This window comes from Ochotona curzoniae, unplaced genomic scaffold (genome assembly GCF_017591425.1).
Source record: "Ochotona curzoniae isolate NIBS_2020 unplaced genomic scaffold, NIBS_Ocur_1.0 scaffold_3208, whole genome shotgun sequence".
Taxonomy (NCBI): Eukaryota; Metazoa; Chordata; class Mammalia; order Lagomorpha; family Ochotonidae; genus Ochotona; species Ochotona curzoniae.
Genome location: NW_024467106.1, coordinates 3,855,298 through 3,876,880, shown reverse-complemented (window position 1 = coordinate 3,876,880; position 21,583 = coordinate 3,855,298). Strand labels below are relative to the sequence as shown.

At 58.4% G+C, this 21,583-nt stretch overlaps 1 protein-coding gene across 1 annotated transcript in view; it reads left to right on the top strand.

Moving 5' to 3' along the window:
* The window catches only part of HMCN2 (hemicentin 2), a 120,903-nt gene that overhangs the window by 94,463 nt on the left and 4,857 nt on the right, over positions 1 to 21,583 (top strand). The window contains exons 75-92 of the mRNA XM_041004683.1: positions 147 to 274; positions 468 to 624; positions 1,292 to 1,413; positions 2,625 to 2,789; positions 3,984 to 4,091; positions 4,303 to 4,437; positions 4,728 to 4,862; positions 5,413 to 5,603; positions 6,351 to 6,564; positions 6,884 to 7,018; positions 7,510 to 7,700; positions 8,941 to 9,022; positions 14,005 to 14,274; positions 17,722 to 17,871; positions 19,683 to 19,820; positions 19,911 to 20,035; positions 20,347 to 20,584; positions 21,510 to 21,572. Coding sequence (XP_040860617.1) covers positions 147 to 274; positions 468 to 624; positions 1,292 to 1,413; positions 2,625 to 2,789; positions 3,984 to 4,091; positions 4,303 to 4,437; positions 4,728 to 4,862; positions 5,413 to 5,603; positions 6,351 to 6,564; positions 6,884 to 7,018; positions 7,510 to 7,700; positions 8,941 to 9,022; positions 14,005 to 14,274; positions 17,722 to 17,871; positions 19,683 to 19,820; positions 19,911 to 20,035; positions 20,347 to 20,584; positions 21,510 to 21,572 — 2,747 coding nt within the window. The remainder of the gene's footprint in view (positions 1 to 146; positions 275 to 467; positions 625 to 1,291; positions 1,414 to 2,624; positions 2,790 to 3,983; positions 4,092 to 4,302; positions 4,438 to 4,727; positions 4,863 to 5,412; positions 5,604 to 6,350; positions 6,565 to 6,883; positions 7,019 to 7,509; positions 7,701 to 8,940; positions 9,023 to 14,004; positions 14,275 to 17,721; positions 17,872 to 19,682; positions 19,821 to 19,910; positions 20,036 to 20,346; positions 20,585 to 21,509; positions 21,573 to 21,583) is intronic.

Genomic DNA, 21,583 nt, shown 5'->3' with positions numbered 1-21,583 from the left:
ATGTGGCTAGGATCCGGGTGGGCGAAGAGGGGGTGGGCAGGGGGAGGCTTCGGCAGAAGGGTCTCCCCCACCCTCCGTCTTTCTGGGAAAGCTGGTATACGGGGAGGGGCCTGCAGTCCCCTCAGACCCTGCTCCATCCCTTGCAGATTGGAGCTGCTACCCGGGGGTTCCCTGCGGATCCAGCCAGTCCTCGCCCAGGACGCCGGCCATTATGTCTGCCTGGCATCCAACTCTGCCGGCTCTGATCGGCAGGGCCGCCACCTCCGGGTCTTTGGTAGGTGAGGTGGGGAGGACTCGCTCCTGCTGGGGCCGACCCAGCCGCTCCTGCACCCCAGAAGCCACACACTTGTTTCTATGCACTGCCACACGCAATGATGGTGACGCTGGTCGCTGAGTGCAGAGTGTGCCACGGGGAAAGGAAGGGTGGGAGGTGGCTCAAAACCCCCTGACAACTGCCCTCTCCCCAGAACCCCCAGCCATCAGCCCCAGCCCCTCCAACGTGACCCTGACTGCCCACATCCCAGCCTCGCTGCCCTGTGAGGCTAGTGGCTCCCCCAAACCCCTGGCAGTCTGGTGGAAGGATGGACAGAAGCTGGACTTCCGCTCACAGCTGGGCACCTATCGGTAACACACTGACCCTTCCTGGGGCTTCCTGAGACACGTGGGGTGGGGAAGGGGGTGCCCTCCTCCAAGCTAGGGGGCCGGTCAGGAACAGACAGAGTCCAGAGCTCGTGTCTTAGCCTTGGGAGGCTCTGAAAGCTTTGGCCTGAGACTGTCAGGGATGCCAGGCAGGGGGTACATGGCCCGACAGGCAATCAGGTGACTTTCACATCCGTTATAGTCGCTGTTGAAAAGCAGCTCTGAGCCTGGGCATGTGACCACTTGCTGAACTCAATCGTCCCGCTTCTCAACGACAGCTGGTGTTAAATGAGCGTGGGGCCAGAGTGACCCTGAGTCACCACTGCCTTGCCCAGCGTTGCTGTGTGGGGCTCCGTGATGCCACAGGGGCCCCATCCACCCGTGCTTTCTAAGGGTGGCTGTTACCACAAAGTTCTCCTGGCTGGTGGCTGTGCAGACATGCACGGGGAGGGAAATAAAATACACGCTTAAACAGTTGCACCTCTGCTAGGCGAAACTTCTAGAAGAAACACTAGAGTCAGAACTGGGGACCCAAACATATGAAGGGGCAAGGGTGATGAGACTGCCCTGTCCAGCCTGCCCTGTGCAGGAGGGCCCTGGCTGGCTGCCTTGTCTCATGGCCAGCCCCTCAGCCACTTCCTGCCCATCCCAGGCTCCTGCCGTCCAATGCCCTGCTTCTTGTGGCCCCTGGCCTCCAGGATTCAGCTCAGTTTGAATGTGTGGTGAGCAACGAACTGGGTGAGGCCCGCCGGCTCTACCAGGTGACCGTTCATGGTGAGTCGGGGTGGGAGGCAGCACCTGTCCACTTGTCCTCTCTCTGCATTCAGGGACTTGCCTGGTTTCCTGCCAGTGGTCCTGTGCTGCCCCCAGATACCTCCTCCAGGAAGCCCTCTTGGATCCTGCCCCTCTCCACTAACTCCAGTCCCAGTACAGTTCCTGGCATATGTCAGGAGAAGCCCTTTCCTGAAGTCTAGCATGTTCTAAACCAAAACCTGACCTCATCATCTCCTGGCCCAAATCCTGCCTCTGGAGTGGGCTTTAGCCTGGTGGTTAGGATACCAGCTTCCCACCTCAAAGTGATTGGGTTCAAATCCCACTTCTGGCTCCTAGCCCCAGCTTCCTGCTTTGTGCCATAATCACTTGTCAGAAAGTAGTCTGTGGCGTCACAGGTGTTTGCAAAGGGGCAGGCACTGAGCCTGATGGCTGAGACACCCACACAGCACCGCAGAGCTCCTGGGGCTGGTCCCTGGCTCCAGCTGCTCACTCCAGCTTCCATGTAGACCCTGAAAGACAGCAATGGTGGCTCAGGTGCTCAGCATCCCCCACTCTCGTGGGAGACCCAGGATGAGTGCCTGGCTCCTGGCTTTGGCCCATCCCCGCCCAGCTACTGTAGGCAGCAAAACAGCAGCTGGGTGTCTATCTCCATCTGTCACTCAAGGGAAAATACAAAGAAAGAAAAATTAGTACTATGAAAAAAGGCGCGATTTCAAGAGTTTTGTGTGTGTATCTTGTAATTCCATCTCTCTATGAGCTTTTACTTTTTAAAGGCTTTTTTTTTTCTTTATTTGAAAGGCAGAGTGAGATGGAGAGAGAGAACAAAGCTAGGGGCTTTTTCTTGGTCTCTCCTGTGTGGGAGGCCCAAGGACTTGGACCATCCTCTGCTGCTTCCCCAGGAACATTAGCAGGGAGCTGGTTCAGAAGTGGAGCAGCTGGGAATTGAACCAATGTCCCTGTGGGATGTTGTAGGCTGTGCCACAACACCAGCCCCTCTCTGTGAACTTTTTAAAGTATTGTCATCTGCCTAAGCCCCACAATACTTGCTGAGGGAGCCAAGGGGACGGCCCAAGCCTGTTGTCCCTGCCTTGCCTCCAGCCTCGCTCTCCACAACACCCTACGTCCCAGCCTCTGCTTATAGTGCCCAGCCCGCCCCCAAGCAGAGTCCCCCATGCCCCTTAGCAGGCCTCGGGCCTTGTCTTGGCTTGCAGCACCCCCCACCATTGCGGACGACCAGACAGACTTCACTGTGACCAGGATGGCGCCTGTAGTGCTTACATGCCATGCCACAGGTGTGCCGGCCCCAGCTGTGTCGTGGAGCAAGGCAGGCGCCCAGCTGGGGGTGCGGGGCAGTGGCTATCGCATCTTGCCTTCAGGTAAGTACTGGGCGGGGGCGGAGGGGGAGCCGGAGATTCAGAGAATGGGCTGAGAGCCCGCAGGTGGAACGGGGGTGGGATCGGGGGTGCCAGTCTTGGCCTGGCTCTGCTCCTGCCCGCTGCGTGTCCTGGGGGGTACTTCGTTTCCCTCTCTGGGCCTCCATGGCCTCCAGGGTTGAGCCTGGACATGGTTCCTGGATGCCCGCTGGCAGCTTGGTGCTGTTTCAAGGCAAAATAAAGAGAATGACGGTGAGCCAAGAGGTTCCTCCTTCTGAAAGGACGCTCCTGCCTTGCAATGTAAAAGGCAGTGATGGATGGCAGCTTTCAAAACGCCTTGGCTGGCCAGAGGAAGAAAGCGGAGACAACCAAGCAGTCTCCGCACCTGCTTGTTAGCTCATTGGTGAAATGCTGCAGCCAGACCCAGGGCTTTCTTTCTCACTGAGGGGACGGGCAGTCGGCGTTTTGGTATATTAGGGAAAGCCACTGCCTGTAATCCTGGCATCCCGCATGGGTACCGGTTTGTGTCCTGGCTGCTCCACTTGTGATCCAGGTCTCACTGATGGCCTGGGAAGAACAGCAGAAGATGGTCGTCGTGCTTGGGCCCCTGTGCTCACATGGGAGACCTGCAGGGAACTCCTGGCTTCAGCCTGGCCCAACCTTGGCCATTGTGGCCATTTAGGGAGTGAGTCGATAGATGGAAGATCTCTCTCCCCCACCCTGGACCTTGTCTCTTCCTAACTCTGACTTGAAGTAACTAAATCTTAAAGAGAGAGAGAACCAGAAATATAGCTCCTGTCTACTGATTCACTCCCCAAATGCCCACCATGGCTGGGGGAGGGCAGAGCCAAAACCAGGAGCCAGGAACTCCAGGTCGAGTTCTCCACGTGGGCGGAGGGACCCAATGACTTGGGCCACCAGCACTGCCTTCCAGGGTCCACGTGAACAGGAAGCTGTAACCACGAGCTGAGGCGGGCATTAAAACCCAGACTCTCTGACATGAGTTTCTTCACTGTTGGACCAAACGCCCAATCCGGCGGCTTTCCAACCTTCTGAAGCCGTGAACCACTCCCTTCTGACCTGTGCTTATAGAAACCCCCTCTTCACCGCTCCCCCCCACCCTGGGCCAGAGATGCCAGGGCAGGGGTAAATCAGAGCCCAGCTGCCTCCATTACCGGGAACCCCTTACCCATTCAGGTGCCCTGGAGATTGGGCATGCCCTCCCCATCCACTCTGGCCGCTACACCTGCACAGCCCGCAACTCCGCTGGTGTGGCCCATAAGCACGTGGTCCTCACTGTGCAAGGTAAGGGGCCTTAGCCCAGAGCCTAGGTGGCCCTTGGGGTGCAGACAATACTGGAAGAAGGTGGGGCGGGACAGCTCCTTCTGAGGTTTCCAGAACTTTCCATCCCCATAGAGGCTGTTGTGTGGTGGACACTGGTGTTAATGGTGTTTCTAAGGGCTGTCTGACCTCCTACCACCCACGCCTGCTCACATCCCACACGATGCTTCCACAGAGTCCCCCGTGGTGAAGCCACTGCCCAGTATGGTTCAGGCGGTCACCGAAGAGGAGGTGCAGCTGTCCTGTGAGGCCTCAGGCATCCCCCGGCCCACGGTCACCTGGCAGAAGGAAGGGCTCAACACCCTGGCAGGTAAGATGGGCGCGAAGGCTGGGCAGGTGCTCCCTGTGTGCCCCTGTCCACCCCGGGGGACTGTGCACCCCAGACGTGTCCCTACTACTGCTCGGCGTCTCCACAGCAGTCCAGGGAGGGAGGGAGGCTGGGCTGCAGGCTAGGCTTCTCACCGGCTCTGTCACTCAGCCACTGGGACCCTGCCAGTCGTTTGGCACCTGGCCCACAGAGCAGCACCAGCTCCCACCCCCTCTGCCTTGGGGTCCCCCCGCCCCGGCCAGCACCCCCTCATTTTCTCTTGCCACACCCAGGAACAAGGACGCAGGTCCTCCCCGGCGGCCAGCTGCGAATTCTCCGTGCCAGCCCGGAGGACACGGGCAACTACCTCTGCATTGCGCAGAACAGTGTGGGAAGCTCTGTGGGCAAGATGCGGCTGGTGGTACAAGGTGGGCCCAGGGAGGGAGCGGGGAACCTGGTGACCAAGGGGCTCCAGGACTCCTGCAAGCTGCACCCCTCTGCTGCCAAGCTCTGAGGCCAGGCAGGACACATGCCTGTTCCTGCCCTAGCCCAGATGATTCTAGAAGGAATGTGGACCTTACCGGCCACACCCCCTGCTGCCTTGGCCCAGTGGCCTATTAGATGGGCATCTTGCTGGCAGCTGGAGGGGGAGCTTGGGAACTGTGGGGTCTCCTTCCTTGCCCAGCTGGTTCCTCTGCCATTATGCCCTGGAGCTGCCAGGCCAGCCCAACATCAAGCCCACCAGTCTGTGAGCCTCCCTCTACCCCCAGCCTACTCCCCCTCCCCCAGTGGATTCTGTGTCCAGGTGGAGCCCAAGAGGGCCTCTCTTCTGGGCTCCCAGTCACTGTGAGTGTGCACAGGTACACTGGGTCACGGAGTCCCCCATGACCGTGGGCAAGGAGAGTTAGGGGTGGAGTCAAGGGGCCATGCCAAGGTCAACGACCCGGCCGGTTCCCAAGCGGGCCCCTTCTGCTGCAGTTCCTCCTGTGATCGAAGCTGGCCTTTCCGACCTGTCCACCATCGAAGGCTCCCACGTCCTGCTGCCCTGCACGGCGAGGGGCAGCCCCCAACCGGACATCAGCTGGGAAAAGGATGGCCAGCCTGTGTCTGGAGCCCAGGGCAAGTTCATCCTCCAGCCTTCAGGAGAGTTGCTGGTCAGGGACTTGGAGGTAAGGCCCAACCCAGAGGCAAATGGGGGGAGGACAGAAGCAGCCTAGGAACTGTGACCACTTGCTGAGCCCTGGTCCCTCGCTTGCTGAGCCCTGGTCCCTCGCTTGCTGAGCCCTGGTCCCTTGCTTACTGAGCCCTGGTCCCTCACTTGCTGAGCCCTGGTCCCTCACTTACTGAGCCCTATTTGCTCACTTACTGAGCCCTGATCGCTCACTTACTGAGCCCTGGTCCCTCATTTTGCTGAGCCCTGGTTCCTCATTGTATGGTGACCCCTGGGTAGCCTGGAAACTCTGAACCTGGGCAATAGATGCTTTTGTCCTGCACACAGGTGGCAGAGCCAAAACCACTGGGATCCCTGGTGTTCCCTAGAAACACCCTAAGTCCTAAGAGACAGAGCAAGGATTTGAATTTGGGCTTCTGTGGTCATCTCTTGGAGCAGGGGCCCCAAGCACATCCCTGGGTTGTGCAACGTTCTCTGTGATCTGAGGAACAGGTTGAGCCAGGACTGCAGGTGGGGACACCCTACCCCCAGTTTCCGTCCTGTCAGCTCTTATCAGAGTCTGTTATTACACAACGGCCACCACTCCTTCCCCCAGGGTACCAGGTAGTACAGTGGTGAGTGTGTTAGCCCTGTTCCTGGGCCTCATACACATCCCTTGCCAAGGCCTAGGGAACCTGTCTATTGTCCACAGCCTATCACCAGGGTGGGGGCCAATGCTGAGCCCCCTGCCTTCCTCCTCCCACAGGGTCAGGACGCTGGCACCTACACGTGCACCGCGGAGAACGCCGTGGGCCTGGCCCGCCAGCGCGTGCACCTCTCCATCCTGGCCCTGCCTGTCTTCACCACCCTGCCTGGAGACCGCAGCCTGCACCCCGGGGACCAGCTATGGCTCCGCTGTGTGGCCCGGGGCAGCCCCACGCCCCACATCAGCTGGACCCTCAATGACCTGCCAGTCACAGGTGTGGGCCTGCTGGGGTGGGTGGGCAGAGAGCCGGAACCAGAGGGGCCAGGGAGGGAGGGTAGAGAAAGGAACCAGGATACTGAGAAGGAAGTGGAGAGCCGGTCATCCTGGTCTGTAGGCCTGGGTCTGCAGAGCTGGCCAGGCAGGGGTCTGAGCCAGAGCCAGGAGGAGACCATCTGACAGGGAGGATTGACCGGAGGGAGGGCCAAGCAGCCCGAGTCCCTGTCCAGAGCTGCTGTTGCTGTGCGGCGGAACCTCAGCACCTGCTAGGGGAGCCCTGACTCGGCTCCCTGGGAACTTCCGGATCTCTGCCGCAGACGGCGTGTCAGAGCAGGATGGGGGCAGCACGCTGCAGCGAAGGGCGGTCACCAGACAGGACAGCGGGACCTACGTGTGCTGGGCTGAGAACAGCGTGGGCCGTGTGCAGGCCACCAGCTTCGTCCATGTGAAGGGTAGGGCATGTACTCACGGCACCTTCCTCCCTAGACCTGTGCAGGTATCGAAGTGCCCGTGTTCTAAGGAGCAAGACTCCGACCTGCAGACTGCTGGCTCTCTGCCCTGGCGGGTTGCATCCCCTGGGGGGCTTTAGAGGATGCTGAGGCCCAGCCCTCCCTGCCCTGCCCCTCAAATCGGGAGCAGCCCCTCCTGAGTGGGGCTGGAGTGTCAGTAATCCTTACACTCCGGGGGACCCGCTGGCAGGTGAAGTTGGTATGACACACTTCCCACCCGTGCCCATCTCAGGCATCACTAATCAATCATGGCACTGTTGCCGCTCCTTCTCAGCACAGTTCCTGGTAACTGCCCTCCTGCGAGAACTGATCAGAAGCTGTTTGTCATTCCGGATGCCTTGGCCTCACAAAGCCTGGCTGGGCGAACAGCAGCTTCTGCAAGGAGATTGCAGCTGAAGGGCATCTGACCGGTCCCTTGCTGTTGTCCCTTGCAGAGGCTCCCACCCTCCTCGGCGAGGCCTTCTCCTACCTGATAGAACCTGTTGGGGGCAGCATCCGCCTGGACTGCGTGGTCCGTGGAGACCCAATGCCCAGCATCCGCTGGACCAAAGACGGCCTCCCGCTGCGGGGCAGCCGCCTGCGGCGCCGGCTGCAGAATGGCTCGCTGGCCATCCCCAGGACCGAGGCAAGGCGGGGCCTGAGCGTGGGGAACCCCAGCTTTCTGAGATTTTCCTCCCCCCATGGCCCCATCCTCTGAGGTCCTCAAAGCACTCCCTGGCCTATTCCCCCAGGGGACGTAATTTTCTCGTTGCCAGTCAGTCCCTCGGCAAAAGCCCATAATTATCCCAGCTTTGTTTAGAATCAGAACCAGCCGTGTGACTGTACCAGGTCTCTGGGAAGTGGTTTATGGGTAACATCCCCAAGATACAAGGAGACAGTGCCTCGTTTTATAGATACAGACACTTAAGTTGCGAGCAGCCCACAGCCTGTACAGGCTCCAGGCAGGAGCCCACCCAGGCCCCCCATGGCTGTTCCCACAGCCTCTGGCCTGGAGCAACCACTCTCACCTTCCATCCTGTGGCCTGTGCCCCAGTGGCTACTGAGAGAGCCAGTCCAGACTCAGCTTCACTTTGTTGATTCAGGAGCTGGCTCCAGTGCAGCTCCTGACAGTGGAGTAGGTGCCCACACACTGACCACACGCCAGGTGCCATCAGTGTCATTTCATTGACAGATGGGCAAGCTGAGGTGTGGAGCCATGCTAGTACCCTGGCACGGGCTGCAGCTGAGCCAACACTAAGATAGGGTTCGGCCTTGTGTTCTGACCGCCACCTCTTAGCCGCCCCTTGGGGCAGCCTTCCCCATGTCACCGCCTCGAAAGCATGAACTGCCTCTCCTCCTGGCAGTGCTGCCACTTCTCAGAAGCGGCCCTGAGCTGGGCTTTTCCCAAGGCCACAGCCATGGCCTGGCTGTGGACATTCCTCTGTATACTGCCGCGCCTGCAACCGACTCTCCCCCTGGAGGCCTCGGGGCATGTGCTTCTTGGAAAATTCCCCGAAAGTTCCTGTAGCTAAAGTGTTTCCCAAACTTATTGAACCATGGAAGCTTTTTGTCCAAGGAACCTCAAGTAAAGTGTCACGAGGCAAGGGCATTTCCTTGGCAGATTCGGAGCCCTCCCTGAGCCCGTGGCCCCACACTGAGCAGCAGCTCCAGGGCTGTGGCTTCTACCTCGGCCAGCCCCAGAAGAGAGCGGGGCTGGGGTCTCTCTGAATCTCTGTGTGATGCCTGGCCAGGCTCCCTGCTGGGCTGATGCACCTGTGCTTTGTATTCAGCTGGGTCTCAGCTCTGGCACCCTCTCTGTGCCCACCCAGTCCCAGCTGCCATCCTTCTCCCCTGAGCACCTGTTCCCTCTCCCATGCCACCTGCAGATGGCCGATGCGGGGCAGTACCAGTGCCTGGCGGAGAACGAGATGGGCGCCGTGAAGAGGGTAGTGGTCGTTGTGCTGCAGAGTGAGTATCAGCCCCCCGCCCACACCAGAGCTTCGCTGGGAGCTCGGGACCACCGTGGCCGTCAACTTGGAACTAGGGGAGAGGCTGGGGTGACGCTGGGGACTGTCTGGGGACCCAGCACTATTTCCTGAGAACCCAGAGTTGCCGGCATGCTCATGGCAATGGCTCTTGTGCTTGCCAAGCTGCTGAAGGTGTGGCCGCAGCCTGTAGCAGTGTCGATGGGGACTTTGTAGAGAATGGCTTGTTGAAGGCAAGCACAGGTGCAGGGCAGTCATTATTGTGTGGGTTGCACTGTCTGAGTCAGTGTGACGAGGGAGCTGCCGACCCACCTGGTCATGAGCGAGACGATGCATCTTTTACCGCCAGGTCTGCTGGCAGTCCTGAGTTGGTTGGTTGTTTGTGGTCGTGTGATGGCCTTCCTGCCATGCGCATGGGAGAGCCAACTGCACCGTGCATCTGGGGAGTGAGCCAGTGAATGGTCACTCGCTCATTCTCTCTCTCGCTCACAAAAAGACAAGACTAAGAGTTGGAGAAAAGAGAGGGTGGGGTGCAGGCCCTGGGGCTCAGGCGCAGGGTGGTGCTGAACTCCCCCATGCTGCTTTCTGCCTGGGCCCCACACTCGAGCAGCCAGCGCCTAAATGCTCCTGGACTCAGGCAAAAAAATTAAAAAGCCAGTTCTCAGTGCCAATGGAATGGGAAAGGGACAGCTTCACAGGAAAGGGGCACCTGTGCCCTGCGACGGACCGGCTCGGCCGGGAGCAGTCCGACGGGAACAGGACCCCGGGAACGGTGAGTTACAGACAGACATGACAACTCAAGGCAGTTGTATCTGAGTGCATTTTGCAAAAGCAAGGCATCAGCTTATATACAATAGATTATTGCAAAGGGACATTTTCTTTGTTTATACATGTGGTTACATTTCTACAAACAAGTATTCCGGGGAGGTAAGCAGGAGTGTTGAGCAAAGATTGTTCTTGAACAGCCTGGTGACAGACTGCGGTTGCTGTTTCTTGTGGATGCGGTGTGGCACCAGCTGCAGTTTTAATCATTAAGCAGTTAGCTCTCATTGTGTTTTGTGCCTTACATTGGTTTTAATATTAACTTGCCTATATTTCTAGTTTTTCTTCCTCTATGGCTTTTTAAGCTATAGATTTCTACTATAATCTTCTTTTTAGGAATTCTCAAAAATAGTCCCAAGTAGGTTTATTAAAGCTAGTGACCTGATAGTCTTTTTTTTTTTTAAGATTTATTTTATTTTTATTGGAAAGGCGGATATACAGAGAGGAGAGACAGAGAGGAAGATCTTCTGTTTGATGATTCACTCCCCAAGTGAGTGCAATGGCCAATGCTATGCCGATCGAAGCCAGGAGCCTCTTCCTGCAGGTTCCCAAGGCTTTGGGCCGTCCTCGACTGCTTTCCCAGGCCACAGGCAGGGAGCTGGATGGGAAGCGGGGCTGCCGGAATTAGAACTGGTGCCCATATGGAATCCCAGGCGTGCAAGGCGAGGACCTTAACCACAGCACCACCGCGCCGGGCCTGACCTGATAGTTTTTATCTCAGACTGCTTGCTATCTTTGTCCAGTCTCCTGTCAGAAGGCTTCATAGAACTATAAAGGAACATTGAGCCTTTGCCGCACATAAACAGTGTTATTCCAGCCATAAAGATAAGAGCAAAGAGAGTACAGCCAGGAATGCCAAGACCACGAGAGACGCAGCTGAGTCCAGGAGGCCTCCTTCCTTGAAGCTTCCGCCTCGGCCCGGTGATTTCTCACGCAGGCTCCACTGGAGGTGGCGTGACAGTGCGAGTGCGTGACACTGCTGTGTGCGAGGCCAGCTCTCGCCTTGCTCAGTGAACGGGGCGTCAGATAGGGGAGCAAGAGGGGATAAAGAAGATGACGGCCTGCTTCCACACTTGAGGGGAGCCCCTTCCCTGCGACGTCAGTGGGAGCCCCAACAGGGGCCCTTAGCCGGTGATAAGGAGTCCCCCTCGGTGCTCTGGAGTGCTCAGTGCAGACTGGGCAGGGGACCCGGACCTGCTGCCCTGGCCATGGTGAGGTGGTGTGGAGCTGGGGGCTGACGGAGAGAGCCAGGGTCCTGAGCTCCTAGAATGTCTCATCTACTCTGCGATATCCGGGCCCGCCAAGGACGAGGGCTGCCAGCCTGACTGAGACACCATGCCTCAGGGCAACCGAGATGGGCAGTGGCCACTGTGAGCAGCCATGAGCTTGCTTGGCACAGAACAAGGCTTGGAGACCACTGCAGGGCAATTCCAGCTCAGACAGCATTCACACCTGCTCTGGGGGCCTCCCCCTTGGCCCCATTACATCCCCTGGGCACAGGTGCCAGGCATGTGGGAGGGCAAGGGCGGGTCCAGCCTCCCCCACCCCTCCTGTCCAGGCTGTCCTCCCTCTGTTGCTGTTGCATCCATCCACAGTCCCCCAGGCAGGTCTGGCTTCAGCAAAGTGCAGGCGTCTGCACCTTTTCTTTCCGGGTGCTTGGGCTGTTCCCTTACCCTGTTGAGCTTTCCTCCCACTGCCGATCAGCCTTGCCCCTGGTGTTGGCAGCCGGCCCTGGTGACAGCCAGCAGGTTGTCTGGGGTGGGCACAGTCCTGGCAGGAGGGCCACAGGCTTTCTCTGCTGCTGTTATAAGTTGTAGAAACTTTCTGTGTGTTCCTGGGTCTCAGTGTGGGAGCCCCTGCAGCTGGTCTTGGACTCGTTGTCACCTGGGGCAGCTGTGACAGGTGCTAGCTGTGTTTGGGGAGAGCAGCTGGCTGTCCAGCCATGGCTGGAATGCTTGCTCCTGCAGGTTTGGGCCATTTCCTGAAAGGCACTTGTCCTACAGGCGCTCGGTCAACAGAACTCTGCACACAGCCTAGCCCATGACCTTTGGCCCATTGTTTGCACTGGGTCTGGGTCAGTTTCTGTCTTCACGGCTGTGTGGTTTCCTGCTATTTGGGTAGAGGCACATTCCCTTATTTGTTTAAGTGAACGCCCATCAGCATGGCCATTGGGATCTTTTTTTTAAAGATTTATTTTATATTTATTTGAAAGTCAGAGAAATAATCTTCCTTCCGCTGGTTTATATCCCTAGCTGGATACCGTGGCCAGCGCTGGCTCAGATTGAAGCCAGGAGCCAGGAGCTTCATCCAGGTCTCCCATGTGGGTGCAAGGGACCAAATACGTGAGCCATCATCTGCTGCTTTTTCCAGGCCACTAGCAAGAAGCTGGGTTGAAGGTGGAGTAGCTGGGACACAAACCAGGGCCAGTAGAGGATGCTGATGTCACAAGTGGTGGCTTTACGCTGTAAACACAGACGTGGCTCCTGGCCTTCAGAACCTTGGTCCTGAAGCTGAATTGTTGTAGCAGCTGCTACCCGTGTTGAGCTTTGAAAACACTGACTGTGCCAGGCTAAGAAACAGCTCCTGGGGGTACACTCTCACCCTGGTCCCCAGGACCTGGAAAGTCCTGGAAAGGATCTGAGATGAGCGGGGTGAGCACACATGACCCGAATGTTCCCCAAGTCCCAGGTGTTCCTGTGCACGAGAGGCAGGAGCACTCGCTCTCTCTCTCTCTCTCTCTCTCTCTCTCTCTCTCTCTCTCTCTCTCTCACACACACACACACACACACACACACACACACAGTGTCCCTCTGGAGGCTCAGCTCCTGGCCCTCACTCCAGAACTCCAGGGCTCCCATCTTGGGCTTAATGTCTGTGTGAAAATGAACTTGTGCAGTGTAAGCGCTGGTGTATGGTGCTCTGGCAGAATGGCCTCCAGCAGTTGAGTCAGTGGCAGTGGCCCCCAGCGTGTGCAGGGTGGAGTGGCCCCCAGCGTGTGCGGGGTGGAGCGGCCCCCAGCGCGTGCGGGGTGGACTGGCCCCCAGCGTGTGCGGGGTGGAGCGGCCCCCAGCGCGTGCGGGGTGGAGTGGCCCCCAGCGTGTGCGGGGTGGAGCGGCCCCCAGCGCGTGCGGGGTGGAGTGGCCCCCAGTGTGTACGGGATGGAGTGGCCCCCAGCATGTGTAGGATAATGTCCCGAGTCCTCACCAGCACCAGCATCCTCATTTGATCCCATCTAGCTGTCCTGCAGAGTTCAGGAGTCAGATAGGAATGACCATCCCATCTTCCAGATGAGAACACTGAGGGGCGGGGGTTACTTGCTGGAGTCTGCAGCCTCTGTGCCTGGAACACAGCTTGGTTTGGGAAGTCATGTCCCAGCTTGTGATCCTGCAGATTGCCCATTCGAACAACCATCCTCTGATCAAAACACTTTAAAAAAAAATTTATCTCATTTATTTGAAAGGCATAGAGAATCTTCCAGCCACTGTTCACTCACCAAATGCCGCCAGAGGTCAGAGTTAAGCCAGACCAGAGGTGGCAGCCGGGAACTCCATCCATGGGTCACCCATGGGGGCAGGGACCCAAGGACTTGGACTGTCACTGCCACCTTCCATGGTACACACTAGGAAGAAGCTGGGACTCGAACCCAGGCACTCCAGAGTGGGGTGTGAGCATTCCACCCAGCAGCTTAACCTCTAGGCCAGCACCTGTTCCCCCACAAATACGTCATGGTTTGTGCCCACGGCAAACATTCAGACTGCCTTCGTTTGTCATTCTCTAAGCAACGCGGCGCAGCGGCTGTGTTCACAGCATGCACGCTGCGTTATCTGGAGGTGACGTGTGGTGTCCGGGATGATTACACAGGTCCCGTGAAGGCCTGCACGTTTTGTGAAGGGTCTTGAGGCCCCTGGACTTTGCAATCTGTGAGGGCTCCTGGCACCAGTGGATGCTGAGGGAATGAATGTTTAATGCCAGGGACAGGTGCATATGCCCTATTGTATGGTGGGCGGGGAGGAGTGGTGACCCTGTGCAAGGAAGGCAGGATACAGGGTCCCTGTAGCAACTTCCTGCCACCCTGCGGTGTCCCTCATGTGTCCTGCCTAGAATACACACAGATAATCAACTGTTCCTCCACGCTGCCTGCAGGTGCCCCCGTGTTGGAGGTGGAGCCCCGGGACATGACCGTGAGGTCCGGGGAAGATGTGACGCTGCAATGCCAGGCCTCCGGGGAGCCAACCCCCACCATCGAGTGGCTGCGGGCAGGCCGACCCCTGCAGGCCAGCCGGCGGATGCAGACCCTGCCAGAGGGGAGCCTATGGCTGAAACACGTGGAGGTGGAAGACACGGGCGCCTACGAGTGTGTCGCTCACAACCAGCTGGGCTCTGCCACGGCCCGGGCACTTCTGGTAGTGAAAGGTATGGGTCGTCCACAGGAGCCCTGCACAGCAGCTTGCTCATCCTGCGTGTGGGGACCTGGAGCACTCTCCTGCCTGCCCATGGTTCTGCTCTTTGCTTAATCATAAACTCAACATGGAGCAGCACAGAGGCCGTCTGCACCATCCTGCGTAACTGCCTGCTCACACTTGGGGACGCTGAGTCTCAGAGGGGTTTGCTGGCCGCTCCTCTTGGACAGACAGCCCTGGCTATTCTGGCTTTGTCCTTGGTCTGCACGCTTCACAAACCCGCCCCTACCTTCTATCTTTTCCTCATATCATATCCCATTAACTATCCCATCATTACAAATTTAAATCCGTCAATATTATTTCTGTATCCATATCCTTCCCCGTACATACCTTTAATACCAATCATATACCCATCAACATTACACAAACTACCTACCCCAACCCTCATTCCTCCTCTTCCCCTTTCCTTCCATATCTCATAAATCTATCTAAACCCCTAAACCACTCACCCTATACAAAATAAAAACCATTATAAATATTATATTTTTACCCTCTTTATCATCTTACCCCCCCCCCCCCCCCCCCCCCCCCCACTCTTTCCTCTAACCCCCCTCACCATAAATCCACCCCCTCCTCACCCCACTATCCCCCCCTACTCCTCCCTCCTCCCCCTCCTCCACTATCCACTACTCCCCTTCTCCCATCCCACCCCATCCCCCTCCCACTTCCATCTCCCCCCTCTCCTCGCCCCCCCCATCCCCCCGCCCCCACTCGGTCATGTTTCCCCCCCAAACACCCCCTCCACCACCCCCACCACAATGACTGAAGTCGGCCTGCACCTCGCCTGTCATCTCGCACTCTGTGTGTGTCTCGCTCGCGCGCTCGCATACTTGCACAAAGGGAAACTGGGGCTGCCATTCCTAGGCGTCCTACAGCCAAGACCTTGTCTCTGTGGGCCTCCCACCCTCCCCCTGGGGCATCACCAATCTATCCCCACACGAACATCAGAGCCTTCCTTCCCACCACTTGAAACCCCAGGTCAGCCGTGGTGTAGGGGCTGAGGGGCTGTCCTGGCCCCGGGCCTCGTCTGCTGCAGACAGGGCAGGAGGCCAGCAAATGTGGCCCTGAGAGTCCAGCAGTCCTCTGCCCTGGTGTGGGGAGTGCTGTGGTCTGCTGCCTACCCCATGGCAGAGCTTGCTTTTGGTCCTTCTCCTTGCCCGTTGAACGGCCCCCAGCCCAAACCACCGAGTGCTGCTCACAGTCTCTGTACTTGTACCCGAGGCTTGCTGGGGCCGGCCACTCCACCCTGGGGCTCACGGAACGCACACTTCCTGTCTGTGGGGGCCTGAGGACCGCCTGCCTCTGAGGCTGTGCGGGGGAGTTCGCTGCAGCCTGGCCATTCCTAGCCACTGGTGTTGGTGTCCCTTGGTCTGTAGATGTTATCACCCCAAGCCCTGCCTTCATCTTCACAGTCCACTCTGTGTATGTGCCGGGGCATCCAGCTCTCCCCTTTTTCCCAAGGGCACCCATCACATCCAATTAGAATCCACCTTAGTGACCCCATTCTTGTTTAGTTTCAAATCAAGTCGCCTTCTGAGGCCCCAGGGATCGGAACTGCTGTATTCAAGTCGAAGAGAGGGGTCCCAGTTGGACCCTAACAGCTTCCTTTTTCCTTACATGGGAGCAGCTGGTCTTGCCTCCTCCCTGTGGGCTCCTTGCCGGCAGCACAGATGATACAGATCTCTTTGGAGAAAAACATGATTATGTCTCCTAATTTGATGACCAGGAATAGCTCAGGCGGTTCCGGTGGCTGGCGCCGCCTGTGCCGTGGGCTCTGAGTGTGTGGGGATGCGTTTGCTCTTCCATCTAGAGGTCAGTCCACACTCCCAGCTCGTCTGTGCCACCCACTGTGGTCCTTCCTGTACCTGCGGGGGTGTCCCACCTTAACCCACCCAGGTCCACATCAGCCCAGGGACTGGCTTCATTCCATTGGCACCTGGTTGCCTTTTCCTCTGCCCCCCCACCCCGCTACACACACACACAACAGAACCGTGCTGTGGGGTCAGGCTTTCCTGCTAGTCTGGGTACCTCTACAGAGCCATCTCTGCAAGGGACAGGGAGAAGAAGGTCCTGGGCACCCCTTGACCTCACTCCCTGCTGGAGGAGCCCCAGCCTGGAGGACATGGGACATCACAGGGATGCAGGCAGCCCCTATGTCTGAGAAGGTGGCTGTCGTTCCCTGGCCCTGTTTCCTGCCTCCCCTCCTCCCTCCACAAGGCTGTGCCCTTCCTTGGGCCTTCCTCCTCCCCTCACTCGATGCCAAGAGTATGGGTGGTCAGTGGGTATGGATGAGAAGCACCCCAGATGGGCCTCAGGCATGGACTCCTGGAATCTGGTATCAGCCGGCCCCTCAATTTGCCCACTCAGGAATCTGGCAGTAAATGAGTCATTATGTTCTGAAAGATCATAGGAAATTCAGTGTAAATTTCCCCTGAGAGCTAGTGCATGGAGCAGCGGGCTGGTGTCTGTTTCTTGTGCCCTGGAATGCCACCCATCCATGCAAGACAGCTGGCCCATTACTCATAGGAAGTGCCCCCGTGCCCGTGTCAGGCTATTGGATTAGCGTTAAGGAGCCTCCGCTTACACAGCGTCTGGCTCACCCCAGCCAGGCCAGCTGCAGGGCAGCTGAAGCCAGACCACTGAGGGAACAGGATGGTCAGCGGACAGTGCATGGTCCAGCTTGGCACCCTCTGGCCCCTCCGCTGGGCCAGCCCCCAGCCTCACAGGCTCCTGGACTCTGAGAAACCCATGGGCTTCTGGGAGCCTGTGCTCTTCCCAACACAGATGACAGACGTGTCTCAGGTCACTCTCCCCAGGAGCTAGAAGTAGCAGCTGTCCATCAGCTTGTACCCTCTCACAGAGCCTGTCCCTTGTCGGTGGGTGTTCAGCTAGCCACCCACTGATGGTGTGTCCTTGCATGACTCTGCCTCACGGTGTCACTGCCTCACGGTGTCACTACCTCATGGTGTCACTAAGTCATGGTGTCACTACCTCATGGTGTCACTAAGTCATGGTGTCACTACCTCATGGTGTCACTAAGTCACGGTGTCACTACCTCATGGTGTCACTATGTCATGGTGTCACTATGTCATGGTGTCACTAAGTCACAGTGTCACTGCCTCACGGTGTCACTAAGTCACGGTGTCACTACCTCATGGTGTCACTATGTCATGGTGTCACTAAGTCACGGTGTCACTGCCTCACGGTGTCACTAAGTCACGGTGTCACTACCTCATGGTGTCACTATGTCATGGTGTCACTATGTCATGTGTCACTATGTCATGGTGTCACTACTCCATCATGGTGTCACTATGTCATGGTGTCACTACTCCATCATGGTGTCCAACCTCATGGTATCACTGCCTCATGGTGTCACTGTACTTCTTTTCCTGCCTCTCAGGGGAGCCCCGAGGCAGCTGGGGCAGAATGATCGGGGTGCTCAATGGCCAAGAGTTTGGGGTGGCAACTCTCAACACCAGTGTGCACCAGGAGGCACATTCTGGGGTCACCACCATCCGGAGCAGCATCAGCCACATCCCGGCTAATGTGGGTAAGTGGGGTCACTGCCCCCTGGGCCCTCCCACACATGCTGGACCCCCAAGGGGAGCAGAGGCTGGCTCTGGGTGAGAGACCCGGAGAATGGGCTGTGTGACTGTCCAGCAACTGAACCCAAGCCAAGGTGGGTTCAGGAGCTGGCAGCTCTCTCTCTCTCTCTAGCCTGTAAGCTCTTAAAGCAACCTCACTTCACACCAGGCTGAGGGGCGGGCACTCCATCCAACTACTTGGGCCCAGCATCCCACAGCGAGGTGCCTAGAACAAGTCCTGGCTCTGACTCCAGTGTGCTGTGGACACACACCCTGTCACGGGTGGCAGTGGTGGTGGCCTCAAGTGCTCGCGATATGGCCACCCACATGGGGGACCTGGATTGGGTCCCCAGCCCCTGGCTTCTGCCTGGACCCACTCTGGTGATTGCAGACATGTGGGGAAAGAAGCAGAAGAGAGCTGTCTATCTCTCAAATAAATTAGTGGGAAAAAATTAAACGTATTTTTAAATGTATTTGAAAGAGTTAGAGAGACATAGAGACAGAGAGCAAGCTTCCACCCTCCGCTCATTCACCACATGGCCTCGACAGCCCAGCCCAAGAGAGATGCCAGGAGCTTCATCCAGGTCTCCCATGTCGCTGTGGGGCAAGCACCTGGGGCATTCTCCACTGCCTGCCCAGGTTCATTAGTAAGAAGCTGGATTGGAAGCAGAGCAGCCAGGACTTCACCAGTGCTCACAAGGGATGCCAACATTTCAGGTGGCAGCCTAATCCTGTCGTAGGTGGGGTGCCACCTCCCTGACCCCAGCAAATAAAAAAAAACCAAGATGAGATCAAGACGAAACACACAGTGGCCAGGCTGCTGAGGCCACACAGGGGCTCAGAGCCACTGGCTGCTGAGGGCGGAGACAGGGCTGTTCCCACCCGTGACAGGTACTGATGCCAGGCTGAAGCATCACAGCCATAGTCTAGGGGGACCCAAGAGGGAAATGGAAAAGAACCAAATTAGCCAGGAAACCTTGCCAACCAAGAGAGGCCCACTTGCTCACCGACTCGTGAAGCAGGTGTCCTGAGCCGAGCGAATGTTCTGGAGAGGCCTGCCGACCCTGTCCCGGTAGCTCTCGCTGTCTCTCCCTCCAGAGCAGAGAGAGGGCAGCAGAGCTGGCTAAAAGTCCCACAGAGCTCTCCGTGGCCACAGTGCTGCGTGCATGGCAGGGAGCTGGGGTGCTTGGAGCTGACTGTCAGGAGAGATAGAAGCAGGCTGTGGCTGCTTTTCCAGCTGCTGAGAGCCATGGAGAAACCTCCAGCCACGGGCCAGGGGGCCAGGTCTGCCCCTTGCAGACAGACAGCCGGGGTTGGGAAGGCGCTGCCCACACGCAGGACCCCAGCTTGCCTGGATGAACCTCTGCACCCTCCCTGCCCTTGGGGCTGGCCAGGCAGGTCCCTTGTCCAGCCTGAGACTGCACGGCCAGGAGCCCCGGTGAGGGGAAAGGGGGTGTTTCTCCAAAGTCCTTCTTTAGCTGGGTCCTCCTAGAAGGCGTCTGCAGGCTGGGGGATGGGGTTCATTTTCATCTCAACCACGCTCTGTGGTGACAGAGGGCCAGTCATCTGAACTGAGTATGAATACAGCACATGCACTTCCACAACTGCTTTGCGGAAGAAGCACCTACTGTGGTCATTTCCCAGGTTCTGGTTAAGTAATGTAGGTGATCGTGTGGCCGGGCGATGGCCGGGAGGGATGGGGCAGAGGGGAGTGGTGGAGGGACCTGGAGTAGCAGGTGGGGCCCACCTGACCATGCTCGGGCCCTGCCCCTCCCAGGGCCCCTGATGCGGGTGCTCGTGGTCACCATTGCCCCCATCTACTGGGCCTTGACTGGAGAGAGCGGAGACGCCCTGAATGGTCAGTCCCTGACGGGCGGCAGCTTCCGGCAGGAGTCGCACGTGGAATTTGGCACAGGTGAGCAGGGTCACCACCAGGAGGGGTTGTGGCCCTGGCCCAGGGCCTGTCCCCGAGGTGACCCTGGGCTGTGCTGGGCTTGGCCTGCAGGAGAGCTGCTCAGGATGTCCCAAGTGGCTCGGGGCCTGGACCCATCATCTGGCCTCCTGCTCTTGGATGTGGTGGTCAACGGTGTCGTCCCCGAAGGCCTGGCTGATGCTGAGCTACACGTACAGGTGGGCAGCCCAGGAACATCCCAGCTACCCCCACCACACATTCCCACATCCCAGCAGGGCAGGGTCTGGCCTTGGACATGGAGTGGGACCAGCAGGTGACAGGGCTGTGCTGTGGCCCACACTCTGAACCTAGCTTCCCAGGGAGAGAGGGTGTCCCTGTCCCCACAGACTGAGGCCACAGACACCAGGGCACACGGGCTGCCCTGCTTGGGTGAGAAGAGTTAAAGGCTCAGGGCTCCCTGCTGCAGGTGCCAGGCTACCTGGGAGTCGAAATCCCAGGTCCCACCTTCCTCCTCCTCCTCCTCCTGCAGGACTTCCAGGAACAATATGTGCAGACAGGGCCTGGTCAACTGTTCGTGGGCTCCACGCAGCACTTCCTCCACGGAGGCCTCCCGGCATTCATGCGCTGCAACCACAGCATCCAGTACGATGCCAGCCGGGGCCCCCAGCCCCAGCTGGTGCAACACCTGCAGGCCTCAGACATCAGAACAGCCTTTGACCCCGAGGCCGAGGCCCTGCGTTTCCAGCTCACCACAGCCCTGCAAGCTGGTGAGGCCGCCACCCTTTGTCTACAGCCCTTCTCTACTAAAACCTGCTAGGGGCTCAGAACGCTTGCTGAGAACAGCCCCAGCCTTCCTCCAATGCCCCCCACTATGCCCCTCTGACCTCTGGCCGGAGCCTGGGTCTGGCCACTCCTGTGTTTACTAGCAAAGCTTCTCCCCAGGCCCTAGCCCCACCCTGACCCGTGATTCCAGCATCAAACCATGTCCTCTTCTCGGGAGGTGCCTGCTCCTGGGGTCCCACTGGGGCAGTGCCGGGACCCCTGGTGCCTTATCTTCTCAGCTGACAGACATTTAAGATCCAGTCACGGTGTGAGACGCTGAGTCTTTTGAACATTGAACAGGGGATGGTGATAATCTAGCTTGGAGGTCAGGCAGGCCTGGCTCCAGCTCCGTCAGCACACCTCCGGCTGTGGGCTTGGAGGCCACTGCCTGGCCCTGGATGGGCCTCGGTGTTCCTGTGTGCACAGGGAGCGTGGCAGGCCTTCCTCCCTGGGTGTCAGTGGTGGAAGTACAACAAACCCTAGCAGGTTCCTGTGCATTGCTCTGGCTGCCCGCTGTCCTCCCTGTGTGCAGAGGCTGCTCCCATGCTGGTCTTTAGCACACCCTCCCCTTGCAGGCATAGCTGAGCCCACCTCCTGCTGTCTGCCTTCATGGTCTCACCTGTCTGCTTGCCTCTTCCTGGCCCTGCCGGATAAACCCAGCCAGTCACGGCTCACAGCCCTCGCCTCTGACAGGCCTGGGCAAGGACCCAGCTTGCTGCCTCTCCCAGCATGGCCTGGCTCAGGACAGGGGGCCGCACCTCCAGCCAGCAGGAAGGAGCTGGGGCCTGGGCTGGGCTGGGCCAGATCCAGCCAGGGCAACCATGGGGAGGGCACCCACAGCCTCTTGGGGTCACCGTCTTCACCTTGCAGAGGCGGATGACGTTGGCTGCCCAGAAGGATTTGACCCGGACCCCGAGGGAGCATTCTGCATGGGTGAGCAGCTC